At 45.6% G+C, this 20784-nt stretch overlaps 1 protein-coding gene across 3 annotated transcripts in view; it reads right to left on the reverse strand.

Annotated features, from left to right (window-relative positions):
- Window positions 1-20784, reverse strand: part of myo7aa (myosin VIIAa) — a 190377-nt gene that overhangs the window by 13382 nt on the left and 156211 nt on the right. For all 3 annotated transcript variants that reach the window (XM_043692431.1, XM_043692430.1, XM_043692432.1), the window contains 8 exons: window positions 19456-19611; window positions 17453-17558; window positions 13901-14014; window positions 13244-13331; window positions 11309-11415; window positions 9199-9384; window positions 2969-3085; window positions 1395-1478 (listed from right to left, as the gene is read on the reverse strand). In XM_043692431.1, coding sequence (XP_043548366.1) covers window positions 1395-1478; window positions 2969-3085; window positions 9199-9384; window positions 11309-11415; window positions 13244-13331; window positions 13901-14014; window positions 17453-17558; window positions 19456-19611 — 958 coding nt within the window. The remainder of the gene's footprint in view (window positions 1-1394; window positions 1479-2968; window positions 3086-9198; window positions 9385-11308; window positions 11416-13243; window positions 13332-13900; window positions 14015-17452; window positions 17559-19455; window positions 19612-20784) is intronic.

Consider the following 20784-nt stretch of genomic DNA (forward strand, 5'->3'; position numbering starts at 1 on the left):
TCCCTGACCTAATCACCTTGATCCCCTCCCCCACTGTACTCTATGCTACTTTCTTCTACCCCCACCCTCCTCGAGCTTATCTCTCCACGCTTCAGGCTCTCTGCTTTTATTCCTGATGAAGGGCTTTCGCCCAAAACGTCGATTTCGCTGTTCCTTGGATCCTGTCTGACCTGCTGTGCTCTTCCAGCATCACTAATCCAGAATCCTCATTACATTAGTCAAGGTTAGAGTGGTGCTGGAAAAGCACAGCAGGTCAGGCAGAATCGGAAGATCAGGAAGCTGATGAAAGGCTTTTGCCCAAAACGTCAATTTTTCTGCTTCTCGGATGCTGCCTGACCTGCTGTACTTTTCCAGCACCACTCTGATCTTGACTCTAATCTGCAGCATCTGTAGTACCTACCTCCACCCCTGGAACATGGTACCCTCATTTTAACATTTGTTTCTTTTATTTTCGAGCAGTACACTGGTAACATTTTTGCAAAATGACCCTTCCCAATAAATGTCAGTGCACCTCAAATAGCAGCAGCTCAAGATGTCCAGACATAGGTATATATACAGTTAATGGGAGGTGTCTTTTCCCTACGATGGGAAATTTCAAGACTAGGGGGAACATTTTTAAGGGGAGAGGAGAGGGATCTAACAAAGACAAGAGGTAAACTTGTTTTACACAAAGGGTGGTTTGAATGTGGAATGAACTTGAGGAAGTGGTGGAGGGGGACACAATTGCAACACTTAAAGACGTTTAGGTGGAAACGTTAATAGGAAAGGTTTGGAGGGAGATGGGCCAGGAGCAGGCAGGTGGGACTAGTTTAGTTTGGGCTGGTTGAACCAAAGGATCTGTTTCCTTGCTGTATGACTCTATATAATCCTTAGGGCTAAAGGGGTCAAAGGGCATAGTGAGAAAGCAGGAGCAGGGAACTGAGTTGGCTGGTCAGCCATAATCATGACGAATGGAAAGCAGGTTCAAGGGGCCGAATGGCCTATACCTGTTCCTATTTCCAATATTAGAGTTGATGGTGCTGACCGTGTGGCAGTCAATGCACATAGCAAACCTCCTCTATTTAAAAATGTGTAAGTCTATTTCCAACCTATGTCCAATGTTACTGCTCTCAGGTCTTTAGCTTCGTACATATATCATTCATCCGTCCCTGCTTCGAGACCTACAATTGTTTAGTTGCCTGGAGAGTTTTGTTCTGCATGTAGACTTTACGTAGCAAGCTCCCTCATCAAACCAATAAGAGGGAACAGGATATCAGCACTTTCACAACCACCTGTTATAACTGTTCCATGTAACACAACACTGATCACCACCAATTAGATCACTCACTAGCCCAGCCTTCGGGTGGGAGGGGAGAATGGGCAAAGAGGAGAGGGAGGAGTAAAAAAAAAGTTACCTTCGTCTTCGGGTCAATCAGACTCACTCCATGCTTGTTGATCACAATCAAGAGGATCTCTGGGTAATTTGGCTCAGTGGTTTGCTGTTTAGGAAACAGAACAACAGTCAAAGGTCATCCAACACTGGGTTTAAAAAGTGAGGCAAGCACAAATAAGAGGTAAAGGCTCATGAGAGACAAAGGCAAGTATGAAAGGGGAGTAAGTTGAGACATCGTGTTGAAGTTGGACAGAACGTTGGTGACGCCTCTTCGGGAATACTGTGTCCAGTTCTAGTCACCATCTCCAGGAAAGAGGGTTCAGAAAGAAAGTTGCCATTGTCGGAGGGTTTGAGCTATAGGGAGCCGCTGAATAAGCTGAGGGCTGTTTTCCCTGGAGTGTCGGAGGCGGAGGACTAACGTAATAAAATCACGAGAGGCAAGGATAGGGGGAAACGTCCCGGACTATTCATCAGAGGGTAGAGGAGCCCAAAACTAGAGGGCACAGGTTTAAAATGAGAGGAAGATGATTTAAAACGGGACCTGAGGAGCAGTGTTTTCACACAGGGTGGTTAGTGTGTGGAATGAGCTGCGAGAGAAAGTGGATGCAGGTACAGTTACAACATTTGAAAAGACATTTGGATAAGTGCATGAATAGGAAAGGTTTGGAGGGATATGGGCCAGGAGCAGGCAGGTGGGACTAGTTTAGTCTGGAACTGTGGTTGCATGGACTGGTTGGACAGGAGGGTTTGTTTCCATGCTGTATGACTATTTAAATCTTCCTCTTTTTTTTCTCAAACCTACAGGTGCATCAACCTGCTTCATCCTCTTCTCTCACTTAAATGGCATCTGAAACACCAAGTGTGGACTTGCCATGGCAAGGTCTTCCTGGAACAGGTCTCCAGTGAAGGCTGCAGCTGGAAGTGAGTTAATCTTGCACGCTGGTCAATAGTGCCACTCAAATCTAAATCAGTCTCTCTGCTGAGCAGGAGCGTTTGACTTTCAAACATTACTCAACACTGGTGTTCATTGGACAGCCAAGGATTGGGTGGATGGGGAGGAACTCTGCTGTAGGTATTTTCTAGAGCTGAAAAATGTGTTGCTGGAAAAGCGCAGCAGGTCAGGCAGCATCCAAGGAGCAGGAGAATCGACGTTTCGGGCATGAGCCCTTCTTCAGGAATCAGGCTTATGCCCGACACGTCGATTCTCCTGTTCCTTGGAGGCTGCCTGACCTGCTGCGCTTTTCCAGCAAGGAAAATCGACGTTTCGGGCAAAAGGAACGAGGCAGGGAGCCTCCAGGGTGGACAGCCACATCTGACCAATCACGTACAGTTGGGCAAACATGATTGAAGGCTCAAAGACATCTGCAGCAAAATGTGCACGGGGTGGGGATGAGGCAGGAATATTGGTGGAAGATAATGCTGCTCATTTAAGAGCTAGAAGAGACACAATGGGATGTATGGCCTTCTGCACCAGACCTTGCGAGAAATCCTGAATTATCGCAGGCAGATGAAGATTCTGTTGTTGAAATGCAACTATTAATGGAGGGGGCCTCAGTTTATGGTGCTTTTTAAGAGTACAGACAGGCAGTCTCTTACCTTGACCTCAAAAAATGCTGATCCAAACGTAGGCCACTTATAGATAATCTTCAGGAATGATAGTTTAGCGTCTTCCCGTGATTTTCCTGCTTGTTTGTTGTAAAATGCTATAATGGACTAGTGTTGAAAAAAGTAAACAACTCAATTGTACAGTCAGATCCCAGAGGATGTGTCAATAAGAAATCATATGACCGCAGTGTGTTGAGAGTTAGAGTCAGAGATGTATAGCATGGAAACAGACCCTTTGGTTCAATCCTTTAGTCTATTTGATCCCCCAAGCAGAAGCAGGCTTTTTGGCCCATCGACCCATAACCTACCCTATCCCGGTAACTCCACATTTCCCATGGCTAATCCACCTCACCTGCAAACTATGGGCAATTTTAGCATGGCCAATCCACCTGACCTACCCATCTTTGGACTGTGGAAGGAAACCCACACAGACAGAGAACGTGCAAACTCCACATAGACAGTCGCCAGAGGGTGGAATTGAACCCAGGTCCCTGACGCGGTGAGGCTGCAGTGCTAACCACTGAGCCACTGTGCTGCCCAGCAATCTATCCATTAAAGCAGTTTATGACCCATCTACTCAGGCAGATTGACAGAGTCTTGATTAAACTCATCTCATCGTTCATCCGTTGACAGTACTGAACTCAGAGTTTGGAATTGAACTCTAACCGGCTCAAAACACAACTTTGACTGGATTGCAATCACCACTTTAGGAAGCAGAGTGCAAAATCGGGATTGATTCTGCTGGTGCCGTACTGAGGGAATGCTGCACTGCCAGAGGCAAATTCTTTTTCGATTTTTAGTGGGATGTGGGCATCACAAAAAGCTTTGTTCATGGAATGTGAGCCCATTGCCCAGAGGGCAGTTAAGAGTCAACCACATTGCTGTGGGTCTGGAGTCACATGTAAGCCAAACCAAGATGGCAGTTTTCTTCATTAAAGGGCAGTGACCCAGATGGGGCTTTTAAGGCTCTTAAAATCCGTATATTTTTAAACCAAATTCAAATTGCCATACCAGGATTTGAACCCAGGTCCCCTGAACATTACCTGGGTTTCTGAATTAATCACCTCGTGGTATCATCACTCGACCAGCGCCACCCATGGTTACCATTCGTTGCCCATCTCTAACTGTCCTTGAACTGAGTGGCTTGCTGGAGCAGTTCAGAGGGAGGACAGGTGCCAACTACATTGCTGTGGGTGGATTTCCCTCTCTGAAGACCATTACTGAATCAGTTGGGTTTTTCTGATAAACATCAATAGTTGTCATGGGTGCAGTTGTACAAGGCCATTAGAGTCACAGAGGTCTACACCACAGCAAAGCTATTTGGCCCATTGAGTCTATGCAGGTCAAAACACAACCTCCTAACTATTCCAATCCCATTTGCCAGCACTTAGCCCATAGCCTTGCATGCCTTGGAATCCCAAGTGCACATCTAAACACTTCAATATTCCAGATTCCCACTGTCCTCTGGGTGAAAAAACAACTTCTTCACATCTCCTCTTAACCTCTTGTCCTTTACCTTAAGGTCTATGCCCCTCCTCCAGTCGTCGATCCCTCTACCAAGAGAAAACATTCCTTCTGTCTACCCCACGGTCCTCAGTTTTGTCCATCTCAATCATGTCCCCTCTCAGTCTCCACTGCTCTAAGGAGAACAACCCCAGTCTGTCCAATCTCAAACTCTCCAGCCTGGGCACCATCCTGATAAATCTCCTCTGCAGCCTCTCCAGTGCTATCACATCACTTCTGTAATGTGGATTCCAGAACTGCACACATTACTCTATTGCTGTGGCTTAATCAACGTTTTAGAACAAAGAACAATACAGCACAGAACAGGCCCTTCGGCCCACGATGTTGTGCCGAACATTTATCCTAACTTAAGCACCCATCCATGTACCTATCCAATTGCCACTTAAAAGGTCACCAAAGATTCTGACTCTGCCACAGGCAGCACATTCCATGCCCCCACCACTCTCTGGGTAAAGAACCCACCCCTGACATCCCCCCTATACCTTCCATCCTTCACCTTAAATTTATGTCCCCTTGTAACACCCTGTTGTACCCAGGGAAAAAGTTTGACTGTCTACTCTATCTATTCCCCTGATCATCTTATAAACCTCTGTCAAGTCACCCCTCATTCTTCTCCGTTCCAATGAGAAAAGGCCTAGCACTCTCAACCTATCCTCGTATGACTTATTCTCCATTCNNCGCTAATACACCATAGGCCTTCTTACAAGCTCTATCCACCTGAGTGGCAACTTTCAAAGATCTATGAACATAGACCCCAAGATCCCTCTGCTCCTCCACCTTACTAAGAACCCTACCATTAACCCTGTATTCCGCGTTCTTATTTGTCCTTCCAAAATGGACAACCTCACACTTGACAGGGTTGAACTCCATGTGCCACTCCTCAGCCCAGCTCTGCATCATATCGAAGTCCCTTTGCAGCCGACAACAGCCCTCATTACTATCCACAACTCCAATCTTCGTATCATCTGCAAGTTTACTGACCCACCCTTTGCCTGTAATCTCCGGGGTTATCCCTATATCCTTTTTTGAAAAGGGGCACAACATTCGCCACTCTCCAGTCCCCTGGTACCATCCCCGTTGACAGTGAAGACGAAAAGATCATTGCCAACGGCTCTGCAATTTCCTCTCTCGCTTCCCACATAATCAGAGGATATATCCAGTCAGGCCCGGGGACTTGTCTATTCTCAAGTTTTTCAAAATGCCCAACACATCTTCCTTCCTAACAAGTATCTCTTCTAGCTTACCAGTCCGTTTCACACCCTCCTCTTCAACAATATGGTCCCTCTCATCTGTAAATAAAAGTTTTATACACGTCCAGCATGATCTCCCTTCTTTTAAACTCTGTGCCTCAGCTAATAAAGGCAAGAATCCCAAGTGCCTTCTTAACCACTTTATCAAACTGTCCTGATCCCTTGAGACCAGAGGACAGATACACCAATGTCTCCCTGATCGTCAGTGCTTCCCAGGGCCCTATTGTTCATCATGTATTCCCTTGCCTTGTTTGTCATGCCCAAGTGCATTACCTCATTTATTGGGATTGATTGCAGTTTTCACTGACCAGCCCATCTATATCCTCCTGTTGTCTAAGGCTAGCCTCCTTACTGTTTATCAGGCAGTAACTAGGTACCTGGACCAACTTTGCGATGTAACCGTGTTGTACATTCACTAAGTCAGAGCCTCTTGTATTTACAATCGCCATGTGCGACGTGTTTGAGTGTTAACATGTGGTAAATAATGTTACCCTTTGAAGTGTAAGCATGCAGCCACTCTTTGCCTTCTCTTTAACCAGCTGGTTCAAAATCCAAATTCAGCACAGCATCAAAACTACACGACAAAAGCAGCCCTTCTATGGGGACTAGCTGCAGTTGTTCTGGGTTTGTTTGCTGAGCTGGGAAATTGGTTTGCAGACGTGTTCTAGGTGACATCCTGTGCTGTGAAGTCTCCGGTGAACTGCTGCTGTGCGGAGTCTGTTGGAATTTATTTGATTTCCTTCCTGCTGCTTCCACTTGCCAGTTCGGTTTGTTTCTTGCAGTGTACGGTATAGCAGGTCTAGATCAAATGTTTATTGATTCATGCTTCTAGAAATTCTCTGGCTGTCCTCTGTCTGGCTTGTCCTGTTGTTGCTTGTCATCCCTGGCGAATGTGTGGTCCTCGTCATCTGTGTGTGTGGCCATGAGGGACAGCTGGTCATGGCATTTCATGGCTCATTGGTTTTCGTGGATGCAGATCGCTAGAGGTCTGCCTGTTTGTCTGATAAAGGGTGTTCCATGCAGTCTTTGCATGGAATCCTGTAAATTATGTTCATCTTGCACAGGAGGGTACAGGGTCTTTTGTCTTGGTGATTTGTCTGAGCGTGCCTGTTGGTTTATGGGCTGTCATGAATCTCAGTGGTCAGAGAAGTCTGGCAGTCAGTTCGGAGATGTTTTTTATGTAAAGTAGCAAGGCTAGTGAGTTGGATTGTGGCATGTCCTAATCTTGTCTGTCTGTTAGGCATCTGTGGATGAAGTTGCAGGAGATATCGCTCTTGGCAAAGACCCTACAGAAGTGTTGTTCTTCTTCCCTTCGTCAGTCGGGAGTGCTGCAGTGTGTCGTAGCCCTTTTGAACAGGGTCCTAATGCAGCTTTTTGTGTGTGCACGTGTTCGGGTAGTTGCTGTTATAATTCAGGATCTGGTCCACGTGTGGGTTTTCTGTACATTTTTGTTGTGCATTCCCCACTGTGTGTTCTTTCTACCATCACATCCAGGAATGGGAGTTGGTTGCTAATTTTCTCTTCTCTCGTAAATCTGATCCCTGTGAGCATGCTGTTGATAATCTGCTGTGTGCACTTGATCTCTGTTCTTTTAATTGCAAAGTGAAGCTGTTTTCGAACTCTCTGCTCAAAAGGGCTACAATATATTGCAGCTGAGAATGGAAGAACACCTCTACAAAGTCTTTGTCAAGAACACAGATATCCCCCACAACTTCATCTGCAGATGCCTAACAGACAAACAACGTGATGGGGACATGCCTCACACTAACAATGCTACCTTATATGGAAAAAGTCTCAGAACTGACAGCCATACTTCTCTGACCACTCAGGTTCCTAATAACACCAAGTGACAGCCACGCTCAGACAACTCACCAGAACAAAAGGCCCAATACCCATCATATGCAGGACAAATGTGGTGTACAAGGTTCCGTGCAGGGACTGCACAAAACACTATATCGGGCAAACAGGCTGACCACTAGCGATCCGCATTCATGAACATCTGCTGTCCCTAGTAGCCCCACACACAGATGACAAGGATCATAAATTCGACTAGGATGACACAACAGAAATAGGGCAAACTAAACAGAGGACAACCAGAGAATTTCTAGAAGCATGGCACTCATCCAGAGTCCATCAATAAACACATTGACCTAGATCTGATATAATAACCATTGCAACAAACAACCAGAACTGGCAAGTGGAAGCAGCAGGAACGAAACCAAATAAATTCCAACAGACTCTGCACAGCAGCAGTTCACAGGAGGCTCCACAGCACTGAGGATGTCACCTAGAACACGTCTGCAAACCAACTTCCCAGTTCGACGAATAAACCCACAACAACTGAAACCAGCACCAGAGTTACAAACCTTTACACAAACCTTGGAGACTAGCTTTCAATTCCTGGTCTTTATTACTTAAATGTTAAAATTTCATCAACTGCCTGAGCCTGGCCCCCTGGGATTACTAGTCCAGTGACATTACCACTACCCCACTTCATCAAAACATTGTCTGATTTGTTGATGCTTTTAACATGTCACCCATTATTCTCTCCCACCACCAACACCCCCTGCCAGCCTTTGGATCAATATAATCCCCGTACAATACACAAAGGTGGTTTATTCCTAGTCGCCCTCTGAAGCGGCCTAGCAAGCCAAAGGCAGTAGATGATACCTTCTAGGGTCAACTATTCAATGAGGATGAGAGGTTACACGTTGTGGTAGAAGAAACACAGAATACATGCTCTATGGTACAACTTTGGGGGAGTACAGGAGCAGAGGGACCTAAGTGTTAACATGCATAATTATCTGAAGGTGACCAGGCAAGTTGAAATAGTTGCTAAGGCAGCTTCTTGGGTTTATAAATAGAGACATAGAATATACAGGCAAAGCAGCAATGCACCACCTCTATAGATTGAGTATTGTATTCTGGGCACCTTATTAAAAGGAAGGATGTTAAAGCCCTGGAGAGAGAGTGCAAAGGAGATTTACTAGAAATGATACCAGGAATGAGAGATTATAGATACAAGGAAAGATGAGAGAGATTGGGCTTACTCCCATTGGAGGTGTTAAAAATTATGAACAATTTCAACAGGGTAAAAGGAGGATATTCTGTTTCTGCCAGTTGGTAGGTCAGTAAGAGTAAATTGTCAGCAAGAGAGCTAGGAGTGAGAGGAGGAGAAACGTTTTTTGTTCAGACAGTGGTTAGGATTTGGAATGTGCTACCTGAGTGTGGTGGAGGTGGATTCAAAACAGAGCTGGATATGTTTGAAAAGGGGTGAATTGAGGGCCACGGAGATAGGGCCGCAGAGTGGGACTGGCTGGGGTACCTCTTTTGGGAGCTGGTACAGACTTGATGGGTCGAATGGCCTCTTTCTGCACTGTATGATTCCAGGATTCTGAAAGGAACTCTCCTGTTCTTAGTAAAAACACTCCAAGGATAATCTCTTACCCGCTTCCAGTCATCGGGTGAGATGTGCCGGATCAAATCCTGCGGCACCAGTTCCTTCAGCATCTTGGGAATGTTTGGGAATTGGGACTTGTCATCTTCAAACTTCACCCTGTAAATTAGTGCCGCCAACTGCAGCACGTCGTCACGGGAACACTTGTGGTAGCCCCGCAGATACTTAGGCAGCTCCTGAGACAAGGAAGAGAAAAGCATGTCTGAGACTCCAGGGACTGAGGGTCACGCTCTCCCAACTAGGTTCCAGTCCAACTGTTAGCTTGCCATGGCATCCGTATACCCACGGGCAGGTCAAACGGAGGCACTTTGCCTTCACCATCTCGCTCTGTTATTGTCTAATCTCAAGTGAGCCCAGCCTGTGGCTTGCAATCTACCGTCAGTTTCTACTGTCTGGTGTAGACTCCAAACCAGAGTAGACAAGGACATAAAACCGGGTGGCTGATGATGTTGGTTGTTTAGCCCACTGCAAGATTCAAGCCCTACTTGAGCAGAAACTCAAGGCCAACACCCCCCCCCCACCGCACCCCTCCACACCAGTACCAAGGGACCATCTACGAGATGTTGTCTGAATTAGATTTTATTGGCATGTGTACTCAAACAAAAGGGTTATGGGAATGCAGTGAGAAGTTTCCAATGTTGCCATTCTCAGCACCATTCTAGGTACAAAATCTTTAAGTAGAAAAATAAGAAAATGAAAGTTAAAAATTCAACATGACAGTCCCCAATGTCTCATCTCAAGCAGGTGTAAAAGATCCCATTGTGCTGTTAGAGAAGAGCAGATATTCCTCATGTTACACAGAAGATAGGAGCAGGAGACCATTTGGCCTTTTGAGCCTACTGCACCATTCATCACGATCATGGCCGATTGTCCAACTCAATAGCCTAATGCTGCTTTCTCCCCATAACCTTTGCTCCCATTCGCCCCAAGTGCTGTATCCAGCCACCTCCTGAATCTTATTTGTTACCGGGCAGCAGAGTCTAGCAGGGGTACCCAAGATCCAATGAGATAAGGGAATGGGTGATGGTTATGGTTCACTTAAGCGATAATTGAGGCAGTACTGGACTGGATGTGGGCAGCGAATGTCAGTGCATATATAGGAGTTTGTGTATGTGAGGAGTAGAACTTTGACTAGAAATATTAACACCTAGACTCTATTTAGCCAGCATTTAAGCTCTGGTATTTAAACACATTGGCCAATATTTATCCCTTAAACCAACTTCACAAAAACAAATCATCATCCTGTTACATTGCTGTTTTTGGAACCTCACTGTGTGCAACTTGGCTGTGGCACTTCCTGAATGGATGCTCCAACATTGGTGGGTCACAGTCGGAGGAGAACGGAGTAGGTCATTTAGGACTGAGACGAGGAGAAATGTCTTCACTCAGAGTGGGGGAGTCTGTGGAATTCTCAAAACAGTTGAGACCAAAACATTGGAATGTTTTTAGAGGAGGAGATGGATATATTTCATAGGGCTAAAGGGATGAAGGAGTATGGGGAGAAAGCAGGAACAGGAATGAGGTCAATGATCAGCCATCAGTCTGAATGGTGTAGCATGCTCAGAGTCTACTCCTGCTTTCTACTTGTTTTTATATTTCAAAATTGAAAATGTGTTGCTGGAAAAGCACAGCAGGTCAGGCAGCATCCAAGGAGCAGGAGAATCGACGTTTCGGGCATAAGCCCTTCTTCAGGAATTCCTGAAGAAGGGCTCATGCCCGAAACGTCGATTCTCCTGTTCCTTGGATTCTGCCTGACCTGCTGCGCTTTTCTAGCAACACATTTTCAGCTCTGATCTCCAGCATCTGCAGACCTCACTTTCTCCTTATATTTCAAAACGTCTGGTGGTGATGAAAATATATAAACAGTAAACTCACTGCAGTAAATGGTTACAGGAAACAGAATGGCAAATGCTCCAATCCTATAGTATTCCAAATCTTATTTGGGTGAAAAGACTGCAACAGAAGCCACAATCCTCTAAGAATTAGGAATCAGTGACCAGCCAATGCACCATGTAACTGAGTACACCCTCAAGCCCAAGGCCGTGTCCCATGTCTCAGGCCTACCCGGAAATTTCCGTCCTGTTAGCTGCACCATGGTACCTGATAATAATGAAAGATGGAGTCGGCCATCGGGTCCTTTCCAGGAACTGTATGCGTCCATAGTTTTTTCATGAAGAAGACCTGGTATGTCAGAGAAGGCATTACACCTGGAGAAACAACCACAAAAACTGACTTACCTTTCGTTTCTCAGAAGGACTGAACTAATAATCCTGAAAAAAAAGGGGGTCAAGGTTACAAAACTAAAATGCTAGTGAATGGCAAAGCCCATGAAGCTAATGTGGCCTCCTAAAACATGCAAGCTCCAGTCATTCGGAGAGGAATCGGTGTAAATAGAGGCATTTGCTAGTCATTTTTACCTCTTCACTCAAGAACAGATTTCAATTCAGCTGTGCCCCCAGCGGGTAGTGCGTGTCTCAATCTGGGAGACAGCAATTTCAAATCCCACTCTGGGAACGGGAACACACCAAGCTCCACTCGGTCCAGAGGGGGTGCTGCAGTGTTCAGGCCACTGCTTGGGGAGAAGCGACTTAAACCAATGTACCGCACCCCACCCCAGCCTCAAGAGGGTCGTGAATAGATTTTTTTCAGTCAGAATTTTATTTCTACTCACTCCACAAACTCCAGCTCACACAGATGCCTCATCTTCTCTACTCACACGTCAACCAAGTTAGAAAGGTGGGCTGTACTGGCTCAGGCTGTTTCCCCTGGAGCAGAGGCCGAGGGGCGACCTTAACAGAGGTTTATAAAATCATGAGGGACATGGACAGGGTGAATAGCCAAGGTCTTTTCCCTGGAGCTGGGGGTGGGGCACAAAATTAGAGGACATAGGTTTATGGTGAGAGTGGAAAGGGACCGAAGGGGCAACCTTTTCACGCAGAGGGTGGTGTGTATGGAATGAGCTGCCAGAGGAAGTGGTGGAGGCTGGTACAATTACAGCATTTAAAAGGCACCTGGTTGGGTATATGAATAGGAAGGGGTTGGAGGGATACGGACCAAATGATGGCAAATGGAACTAATTTAGTTTGGTAAATTTGGTCAGTATGGATGAGTTGGACCAAAGGGTCTGTTTTCAAGCTGCAGGATGCTAACTCTTTAAATATCCCTTAATTAAGAGAAGACCAGTGTTATTTAGTTCCACTGCGCTAATTTTGAAGAGGCGCACCATTGGATGTCACTCGTCATCCCTCAACCGCAGTAAATAAGACAGATCTGGTCATAATGATCACGCTGCTGTAACGGGATGGGGGCCTTGCCCCATACAGCTCACCTGCATTACAACAGTGACTGCATTTTGAAAATAAACCACTGCAGGATGTGTGGCAGAGTGAGGAAGCACTCATTGTTCAGCCAGCTAAAATCGTTCAAAATAAGAAAAATTAAAAGAACGGTGCAAGTCGGAAATCTGAAATGAAATTGGACAGCACTCGGGAAACACAGTAGGCCTGGCAGCATCTGTAGAGGGAGAAACAGAGTTAACGATTCAAAAGGATTCTTTGTTGGGAATGCCAAAAGAAGATTTGTAACCTAAACGGTTTCTCCTTCAGCTGACTTGCGTGTTGGCAATGTTGTGCTGCTATCAATAACTCAACTTGACCATGCTCATCCTGCCAGTGTGAAAAAAAATCATCTGGAAATCACAGCCATCGCTTTCAATGCCACTTCTGAGTATTCGAAAACAATAATGGACAATAAGCAACTGCCTACCCCTACCCCCTTCATCCTCAGGTGACCAAACGCTCAGAGAATGACACATTCCCCAAAAATCACCACAGTATAGAACCAGAAAACAATCCCAGGAAGATGCTTTTTGTTAAACGTCAACCTGTACTGAGACATTTTTACTTTGGAGCAGGTGGGACTTGAACCCAGGCCTCCCGGTCTAAAAGTAGGGACACTACCACTACAAGAACCTGGATGTTTACAAAGACAAAAAACAAGCCAGCTTGCACAGCCAGATTCTGTTCTGTTCTTTACCGTCCTTCATTGGCCGAGCTTTCTTGATCCAGTCAGTGAGGTGTCGCACAAAATCAAAGAAGAAATCTCCTTCGGGAACACTGATCACCTGGAAAGCAACAAGATCACCATCAGCATTGGCCAGATCCTCCCTCACACTGAGTGCAAGCACCTTGATCCAAGCTTCACCCATAACAGGTTCAGGGACCTCAACAAGGGGCTGGAACTCAACACAAGGCCAGGATCATGGTAACGGGATGCAGGATGAGGGACAGAAGGAGGGGGATGATGGTGGTGCGCGTGGAGGGACGAGTGGAGGGATCAGTCTACACTAGCGGCCCACAGGTGTTGATCAGCCCACATGGGGTCAGATTGCCATGAGGTTTCAAACTCTGGGGTTATGCTTCAGTTGTCCCTTTGGTGCCAGGAAGGTGGTGGGGGTTGGGTTCCTACAGCACACAGACTGCAGCATTTTGGAAAAGGGCAGTTCTCTTCTCAAACCGGGAGGTGGGGGTTAGAGATGGACAACAAATGCTGGCCCAGCTACTGACACCCACATCCCAAAGAGCAAATATTCCTAAAAAAAAAATCACCCATAGTTCTGCTTCCAACTTCTTCTATTCCTTTACTATTACACACAACATGACTCCTGCACCAATCGCCCCAGTAGCTGGTTACCTTGTCAGAGATCTTGACAAATAAGCTGAAGCCATCAGGAGATTTCAGCAGCAGTCTGCTCGAAATATTCTGGCAGAAGTCTTTGGCTTTGGTGCTGGATTCCACCTCAAATGCCTGCGGAATTTACCAATCACAGTTAGGGCCTCAGAGACTGGAGAATTCTTACATTGCTCCCCCGCAATGAGATATTTACACACCCGCTGACAGGTTTGTAACCCAAGCAGGTTTGGGCCTCACATTATAAAAATAAGAGACATCAAAACGGATATACAGACAAGCAAAAGAAAAAAAAAGGAAAAGTTGAGACCAGAGCAGAGCTGGAATACAGAACAGAAGAACAAACAAATAGTCAAAAACCTGAGGCCACAGAAAAGGGATGGGGTGAGCAGTGACTGGATAGTACGGACAAGGCTGGATAGTGTGTTTCCATTTGTGATGTAACAATGACAGTTACCTATAAACCTAATTAAAAAAGGAATTAAGAAATCCTTCAACCACAATGTGGGCATTGCAACCAATGGAATAGGAGAGAGTGAGGACTGCAGATCACAATCAAAAAGTGTGGTGCTGGAAATGCACAGCCGGTCAGGCAGCATCTGAGGAGCAGGAGAGTCGATGTTTTGAGCAAAAGCTCTTCATCAGGAACCTTCTTCCCCTTCCTGCTGAGGAGCTTATGCTCAAAACGTCAGCTCTCGTGCTCCTCAGATGCTGCCTGACCGGCTGTGCTTTTCCAGCACCACACTTTTTGAAGCAAACGGAATAGCCAAGGAGAACACCTTAGATGTACTTCTCTTTACTCTTTTAGGGCACATGGGCATCCCTGGCAATTTTCTGCATGTCGTGCTTGGCTATTTCAAAAGGGGTGTTAAACGTCTGTGGGGAGATGGTGGCACTGGTCTAACAATCCAGAATCACAGGCTAATGTTGAGGAAGGCTCACTGCACCTTAAACATTAAGGAGAAAGTGAGGACTGCAGATGCAGGAGATCAGAGCTGAAAATGTGTTGCTGGAAAAGCGCAGCATCCAAGGAACAGGAGAATCGACATTTCGGGCATTCCTGAAGAAGGAATGTCGATTCTCCTGTCCCTTGGATGCTACCTGACCTGCTGCGCTTTTCCAGCAACACATTTTCAACCTTAAACATTAACTCTGCTTTCTCTCCACAGATGTTACCAGGCCTGCTGAGCTTTTCCAGCCATTTCTTGTTTTGTTTCTGGGGCCATTGGGCTCAAGTCCCACCATGTAGATAGCAATTTTTTTTTTTTAAATTCTGAAATAAAAAGCTAATCTCAAACTCACCTGATTCACTAATGTCCTTCAGGGAAGGAAATCTGCTGAACTTATCCGGTCTGACCTACATGCAAAGTCACAGCAACGAATCTCAACTGCAATAAATGCTGGGCCAGCCATTGACACCCACATCCTATGAATTAATAATTTAAAAAAAGAAAATGTCTGAAGTCACATGGAGGAAAGACTGGGTGGGAATGGCAGATTTCCTTTTAAAGTTGTGGACATATAAAGGGAAGTTATACAAACACAATATAGTCAGGAAGTAAAATTCAGAGTAATAAGAGTTACGTGAAGAGAGATGGGAAAAGGTTTCTGTGGAGTATAAACACCAGTATTGAGCTGAAGGGCAGAAAAGCCAGCCTCATCATTTCATTCTCTGTCAATATTTGAGACAAATGCTCTCTCTCTGCCTGGAATTGGACAACTATTTTGAGGGTCATTCAACACAACAGTGCCAACACAAGCAAGGGTAACATGGTGGCTCAATGGTTAGCACTGCTGCCTTACAGGATCAAGGACCAGGGGTTCGATTCCAACCTCAGGCCACTGTCCGTGTGGAGTTTGCACGTTCTCCCAGTGTCTGCGTGAGTTTCCTCCCAGACTCCAAAGATGTACAGGTTAGGTGGATTGGCCATGCTAAATGCGGGTTAATCAGCCAAGATTGAATGGCCTAATTTCTGTTCCCATGTCTTACGGATAAGGTAGTGGGATGGGTGGGATGCTCTTTGGAGGGCTGTTGTGGACTTGATGGGCCAAATGATCTGCTTCCACACTGTAGGGATTTTATAATGATTCTTTACCAATTCATTTGAGATGGCATCTTAAGATTAGTGAATGAATCAGGAAAATTCTATCACTGACTATTCTGGCTTTTCGTTTAAAGCATCACATTGGGATATTGGGAAAAGTCAGAGCCCAATGGTTAACATTCCCACAAACCTACATCAGAGCAGCAACCTTTCCAAACTGACAGAATAACTGGGGTTGGGTAATAAATTCTAAACTGGCCAGTGACACCCAGATCATGTATAAGGATAAATGCCTGATTAGTATTCCCTAGGAATACTGCCACAAATAAATGACCACACAAGAATTGAGTGACAGGTGTCATAGACCCAAGCAAGAATGTCAATTAATCATGGAAGGAGAGGCAATTATGTAAATAAATAGTCAATAGAACAGGGAGACCCTGCTGGATGTACCTTTGAAGAGAAACAAGAGGTACTGTTGACCAGCTGGGAAATTGTGCACAGCAAGTTAATCTGATAAGTGAGAGTTGAGGCATTTTGGGAGATCTATTAAGGGAGGAACATCCCTTGGGTCCTACCGTTCAATGTAAGTACTGAGGAACAAAGGCACCTCTGTGTACAAATCCGTATATCCCTGAAGGTGCGAGCACATAGACAGAATGGGGAAGAAACCAAGTTGGGATGTGTGCCTTCTGTAGCCAGGACGTAGAATATAGGAGCAAGGAAGTCTTGGTTACAATTTTATAAAGCATTGGTTAGGCCTCTGATGGGTGGCGCTGGAAAAGGACAGCATGTCAGGCAGCATCGATGATTCGGGCACGATGAAGGGCTTATGCCCCGAAACGTCGACTCTCCTGCTTCTCGGATGTTGGCTGTGCTTTTCCAGCGCCACACTTTTGACTGACTCTCCATGTACAGTCCTCACTTTCTCCTCCACTGATGGAATATTACATGCAGTTCTGGTTGCCACACTGAGATGTGATTGCAGTGGAGGGGGTGCAGAGGAGATTAGATTCCCTACAGTGCGGAAACAGGCCCTTCAGCCCAACCAGTCCACACCGACCCTCCGAAGAGTAACCCACTCAGACCCATTTCCCTCTGATTAATGCATGTAACACTATGGGCTATTTAGCATGGCCAATTCACCTGACCTGCACACCTTTGGACTGTGGGAGGAAACCGGAGGACCTGGAGAAAATCCACGCAGACACGGGGAGGATGTGCAAACTCCACACTGTCGCCTGAGGCTTGAATCGAACCTGGCACCCTGGTGCTGTGAGGCTGCAGTGATTCACCAGGATGCTGTCTGGGATAGAAAGTCTCAGTTATGAGGAGACTGGATAGGCTGAGTTTGTTTTCCCTGGAGCAGGGGAGACTTGGGTGGGGGAGAGAGTGGAGGATATCTGATTGAGGTATACAAAATTATGAGGGGCACAGACAGATTCTCCACTGACATTGAACCATTTGTCTGCAATGTAATATATTTCTTGTGAAACAGGGTGACACTTACCTCGTCTGTGTCGTCAGGGAAGTAAACTTTGTGGAAGATCTGAGTGGTTTTATGCTGAATAGCCTCCACTTCCACTAGGTGAGGTGGATATTTCCTCAATCCATTCCTGTAAATGGCCAACACGAGAGGTGGAGCAACTTGGTCAATCTCATTTATAAAGAAGGTTCTAGCATTTCTACAGCATCTCTAATGCCCTGGGCCATTATTGTGGCTTCACACCCATTGGAATACTTTAGGAACATAGAATATTACAGCGCAGTACCGGCCTGCGATGTTGCGCCGACCTGTGAAACCAATCCTACACTATTCCATTTTTCATCCATATGTTTAACCAATAACTATTTAAATGCCCTTAAAGTTGGAGAGTTGCAGGCAGGGCATTCCACACTCCTACTACTGAGTAAAGAGCTTATCTCTGACATCTATCCTTTATCTATCACCCCTCAATTTAAAGCTCTGTCCCTTTGTGCTAGCCATCACCATTCGAGGAAAAAGGCTCTCACTGTCCACCCTATCTAATCATCTGATTATATGTCTCAATTAAGTCACCTCTTAACCTTCTTCTTTCTAACCAAAACAGTCTCAAGTCCCTCAGGCCTTCCTCATAAGACCTTCCCTCCATACCAGGCAACATCCAAGTAAATCTCCTCTGAACCCTTTCCAAAGCTTCCACATCCATAATACAGTGACCAGAATTGTACACAATACTCCAAGGGCAGCTGCACCAGAGTTTTGTAGAACTGTAGCATGACCTTGTGGCTCCAAAACTCAATTCTTCTACTGATAAAAGCTAACACACTGTATCCCTTCTTAACAGTTCTATCAACCCGGGTAGTAATTTTCAGGGATATACGTACATGGACTCAGATCTCTCTGCTCAGCTACACTACCAAGAATCTTACCATTAGCCCAGTACTCTTTATTCCTGTTACTCCTTCCAAAGTAAATCACCCCACACTTTTCCGCATTAACTCCATTTGACACCTCTCAGCCCAGCTCTGCAGCTTATCTATGTCCCTCTGTAACCTGCAACATCCTTTAGCACTGTCCACAACTCGACCAACCTTGGTGTCATCCACAAAGTTTACTAACCCATCCTTCTACGCTCTCATCCAGGTCATTTATAAAAATGACCAACAGCAGTGGACCCAAAACAGATCCTTGCGGTACACCACTAGTAACTGAACTCCAGGATGAACAGTTCCCATCAACCGTCACCTTCTGTCTTCTTTCAGCTAGCCAATTTCTGATCCAAACCATTAAATCACCCTGAATCCCATGCCTTTGTATTTTGAGTATTAACGTACTATGGGGAATCTTATCAAATGCCTTACTGAAATCCATATATACCACATCAACCACTTTACCCTCATCCACCTGTTTGGTCACCATCTCAAAAGAACTCTAAGGTTTGTGAGACATGACCTACCCTTCACAAAGCCATCCCTAATTAACTTATTCCTTTCTAGATGATTATAAATCCTCTCTCTATTAACCTTTTCCAACACTTTACCCACAACAGAAGTAAGACTCACTGGTCCAAAATTACCAGCTTGTCTCTACTCCCCTTGTACAAAATGTAGGGATGTAGTCACTGTTATAATGAATTGTATCACTCCCACAAATGGAAATAAGATCAGAGATTATTGACTTGTTGTGACATCAATTGATGGATATATCACTGTTCATCTTCAGAATAACTCCTCGTGATCTCCGTAAGGGCTGGTGAAGGCCGCAGCCATTGTTATTCCAGAAGCTAGAGATTACCCCTCCATCTGAGAGAGTCCTGGGCCTGCACACAGGTGGCAGAGCACGAAGGAGGGATAGTTCGGGAGGTCAGCACTGGACATGGTTTCCTTTGGGGAATTTACACTACTTGGATGTTAGGACACACCCCACTCCACTGGATGCCTGTGCAATCAGAATAACGATGCTCACAGAAAAGGTTGCAGGCAGATCGAGACCGAGTGCGCCAAGTGAGGATGAGAAACGGTCATTCTTACCGGAGTGCCTTCTGCAGCCGATGCATGCAGTCCACAGCAAGCAGGTGGCTTTTCCTCGACTGTAGAAATCTCTGGACGTGGGGCAGGAGGACGTTGCTGGGGGGAAAGAGTCCTGTACAGAGCCAGAGCAACTCCCAGCCCCTCTCTTCACTGTACCTGACCGAAAACACACACTGTGAACGCCATAAGCTGCGAGCAAAACTGAGATGACCAGCATCAAAAGGTGGGAGGAAACAACAGGCAGTGGTCAGGACATCTGGCACAGTGAGGGCCAAGGCAGCTGCATAGCGCTGCTGGCATTGGACCAGTAATACAGAGGGTACAGGCTAATGCTCTGGGGGAGACATGGGTTCACATCCTCGCAGGACAGCTGGCGAAATTTAAAATCAATCTGGAATTGAAAGCTAGTCTCAGTGATGGTGGCCATGACAATGGTGATTGTTGTAAAACCTCATCTGGTGCACTTTCAGGAAGGAAATTTGCCATCTTTACCTGGTCTGATCTACATGGGACTCCAGACTCTCAGCCATGTGATTGACTCTTGATTGTCCCCTGGGAACGGCCCTAGGCAATGGAGAGTTGATTAAATTTAATCAATAGCTATGTATTATTGTATAGTTTGGGATGTGGATTCCAAAATTGAGGTTAATGGATATGGGTCAGTTCTCTAAAGGCTTTTTCTTAAAAAAAACAAAAAAGATAGAAAGTCAATTTGGAACAGTGACCTTAATACATCAGTTCCAAGAAAACCTGTGATGACAGCAGGGATAAACCCATGATGTTAACGGATAAAATGTTTAAATGCCAGGTTTACGAAAGGCAGACTTAACAAATAATGATAAACTTTAAAAAAAAACAGTAGATGCTGTAAATTCTCTGCATGTCCGGCAGGATCTGTGGAGAGAAAGAGTTAACAATCCAAGTTCAGCGACACTTCCTCAGAAGTGATGGGCAGCTGGGAAAACATTTTATGCAGAAGATAGGGAGGTACCACTAAACGATAAGTAGCGAGAGAACAACAGTTGGACAGACAAAGGAGTGGATAACGATCAGCCTGGGAGAATGAATGGCTGCTCATGGAGACTATGAGGAGATAACAATGGGTAGTGTGTAATAGTAGACCATGTGATAATGTAAAAACAATGACTGCAGATGCTGGAAACCAGATTTTGGATTAGTGGTGCTGGAAGAGCACAGCAGTTCAGGCAGCATCCAAGGAGCAGCGAAATCGACGTTTCGGGCAAAAGCCCTTCATCAGGAATAAAGGCAGTGAGCCTGAAGCGTGGAGAGATAAGCTAGAGGAGGGTGGGGGTGGGGAGAAAGTAGCAT

The sequence above is a fragment of the Chiloscyllium plagiosum genome, chromosome 6 (assembly GCF_004010195.1).
Source record: "Chiloscyllium plagiosum isolate BGI_BamShark_2017 chromosome 6, ASM401019v2, whole genome shotgun sequence".
Classification (NCBI taxonomy): Eukaryota; Metazoa; Chordata; class Chondrichthyes; order Orectolobiformes; family Hemiscylliidae; genus Chiloscyllium; species Chiloscyllium plagiosum.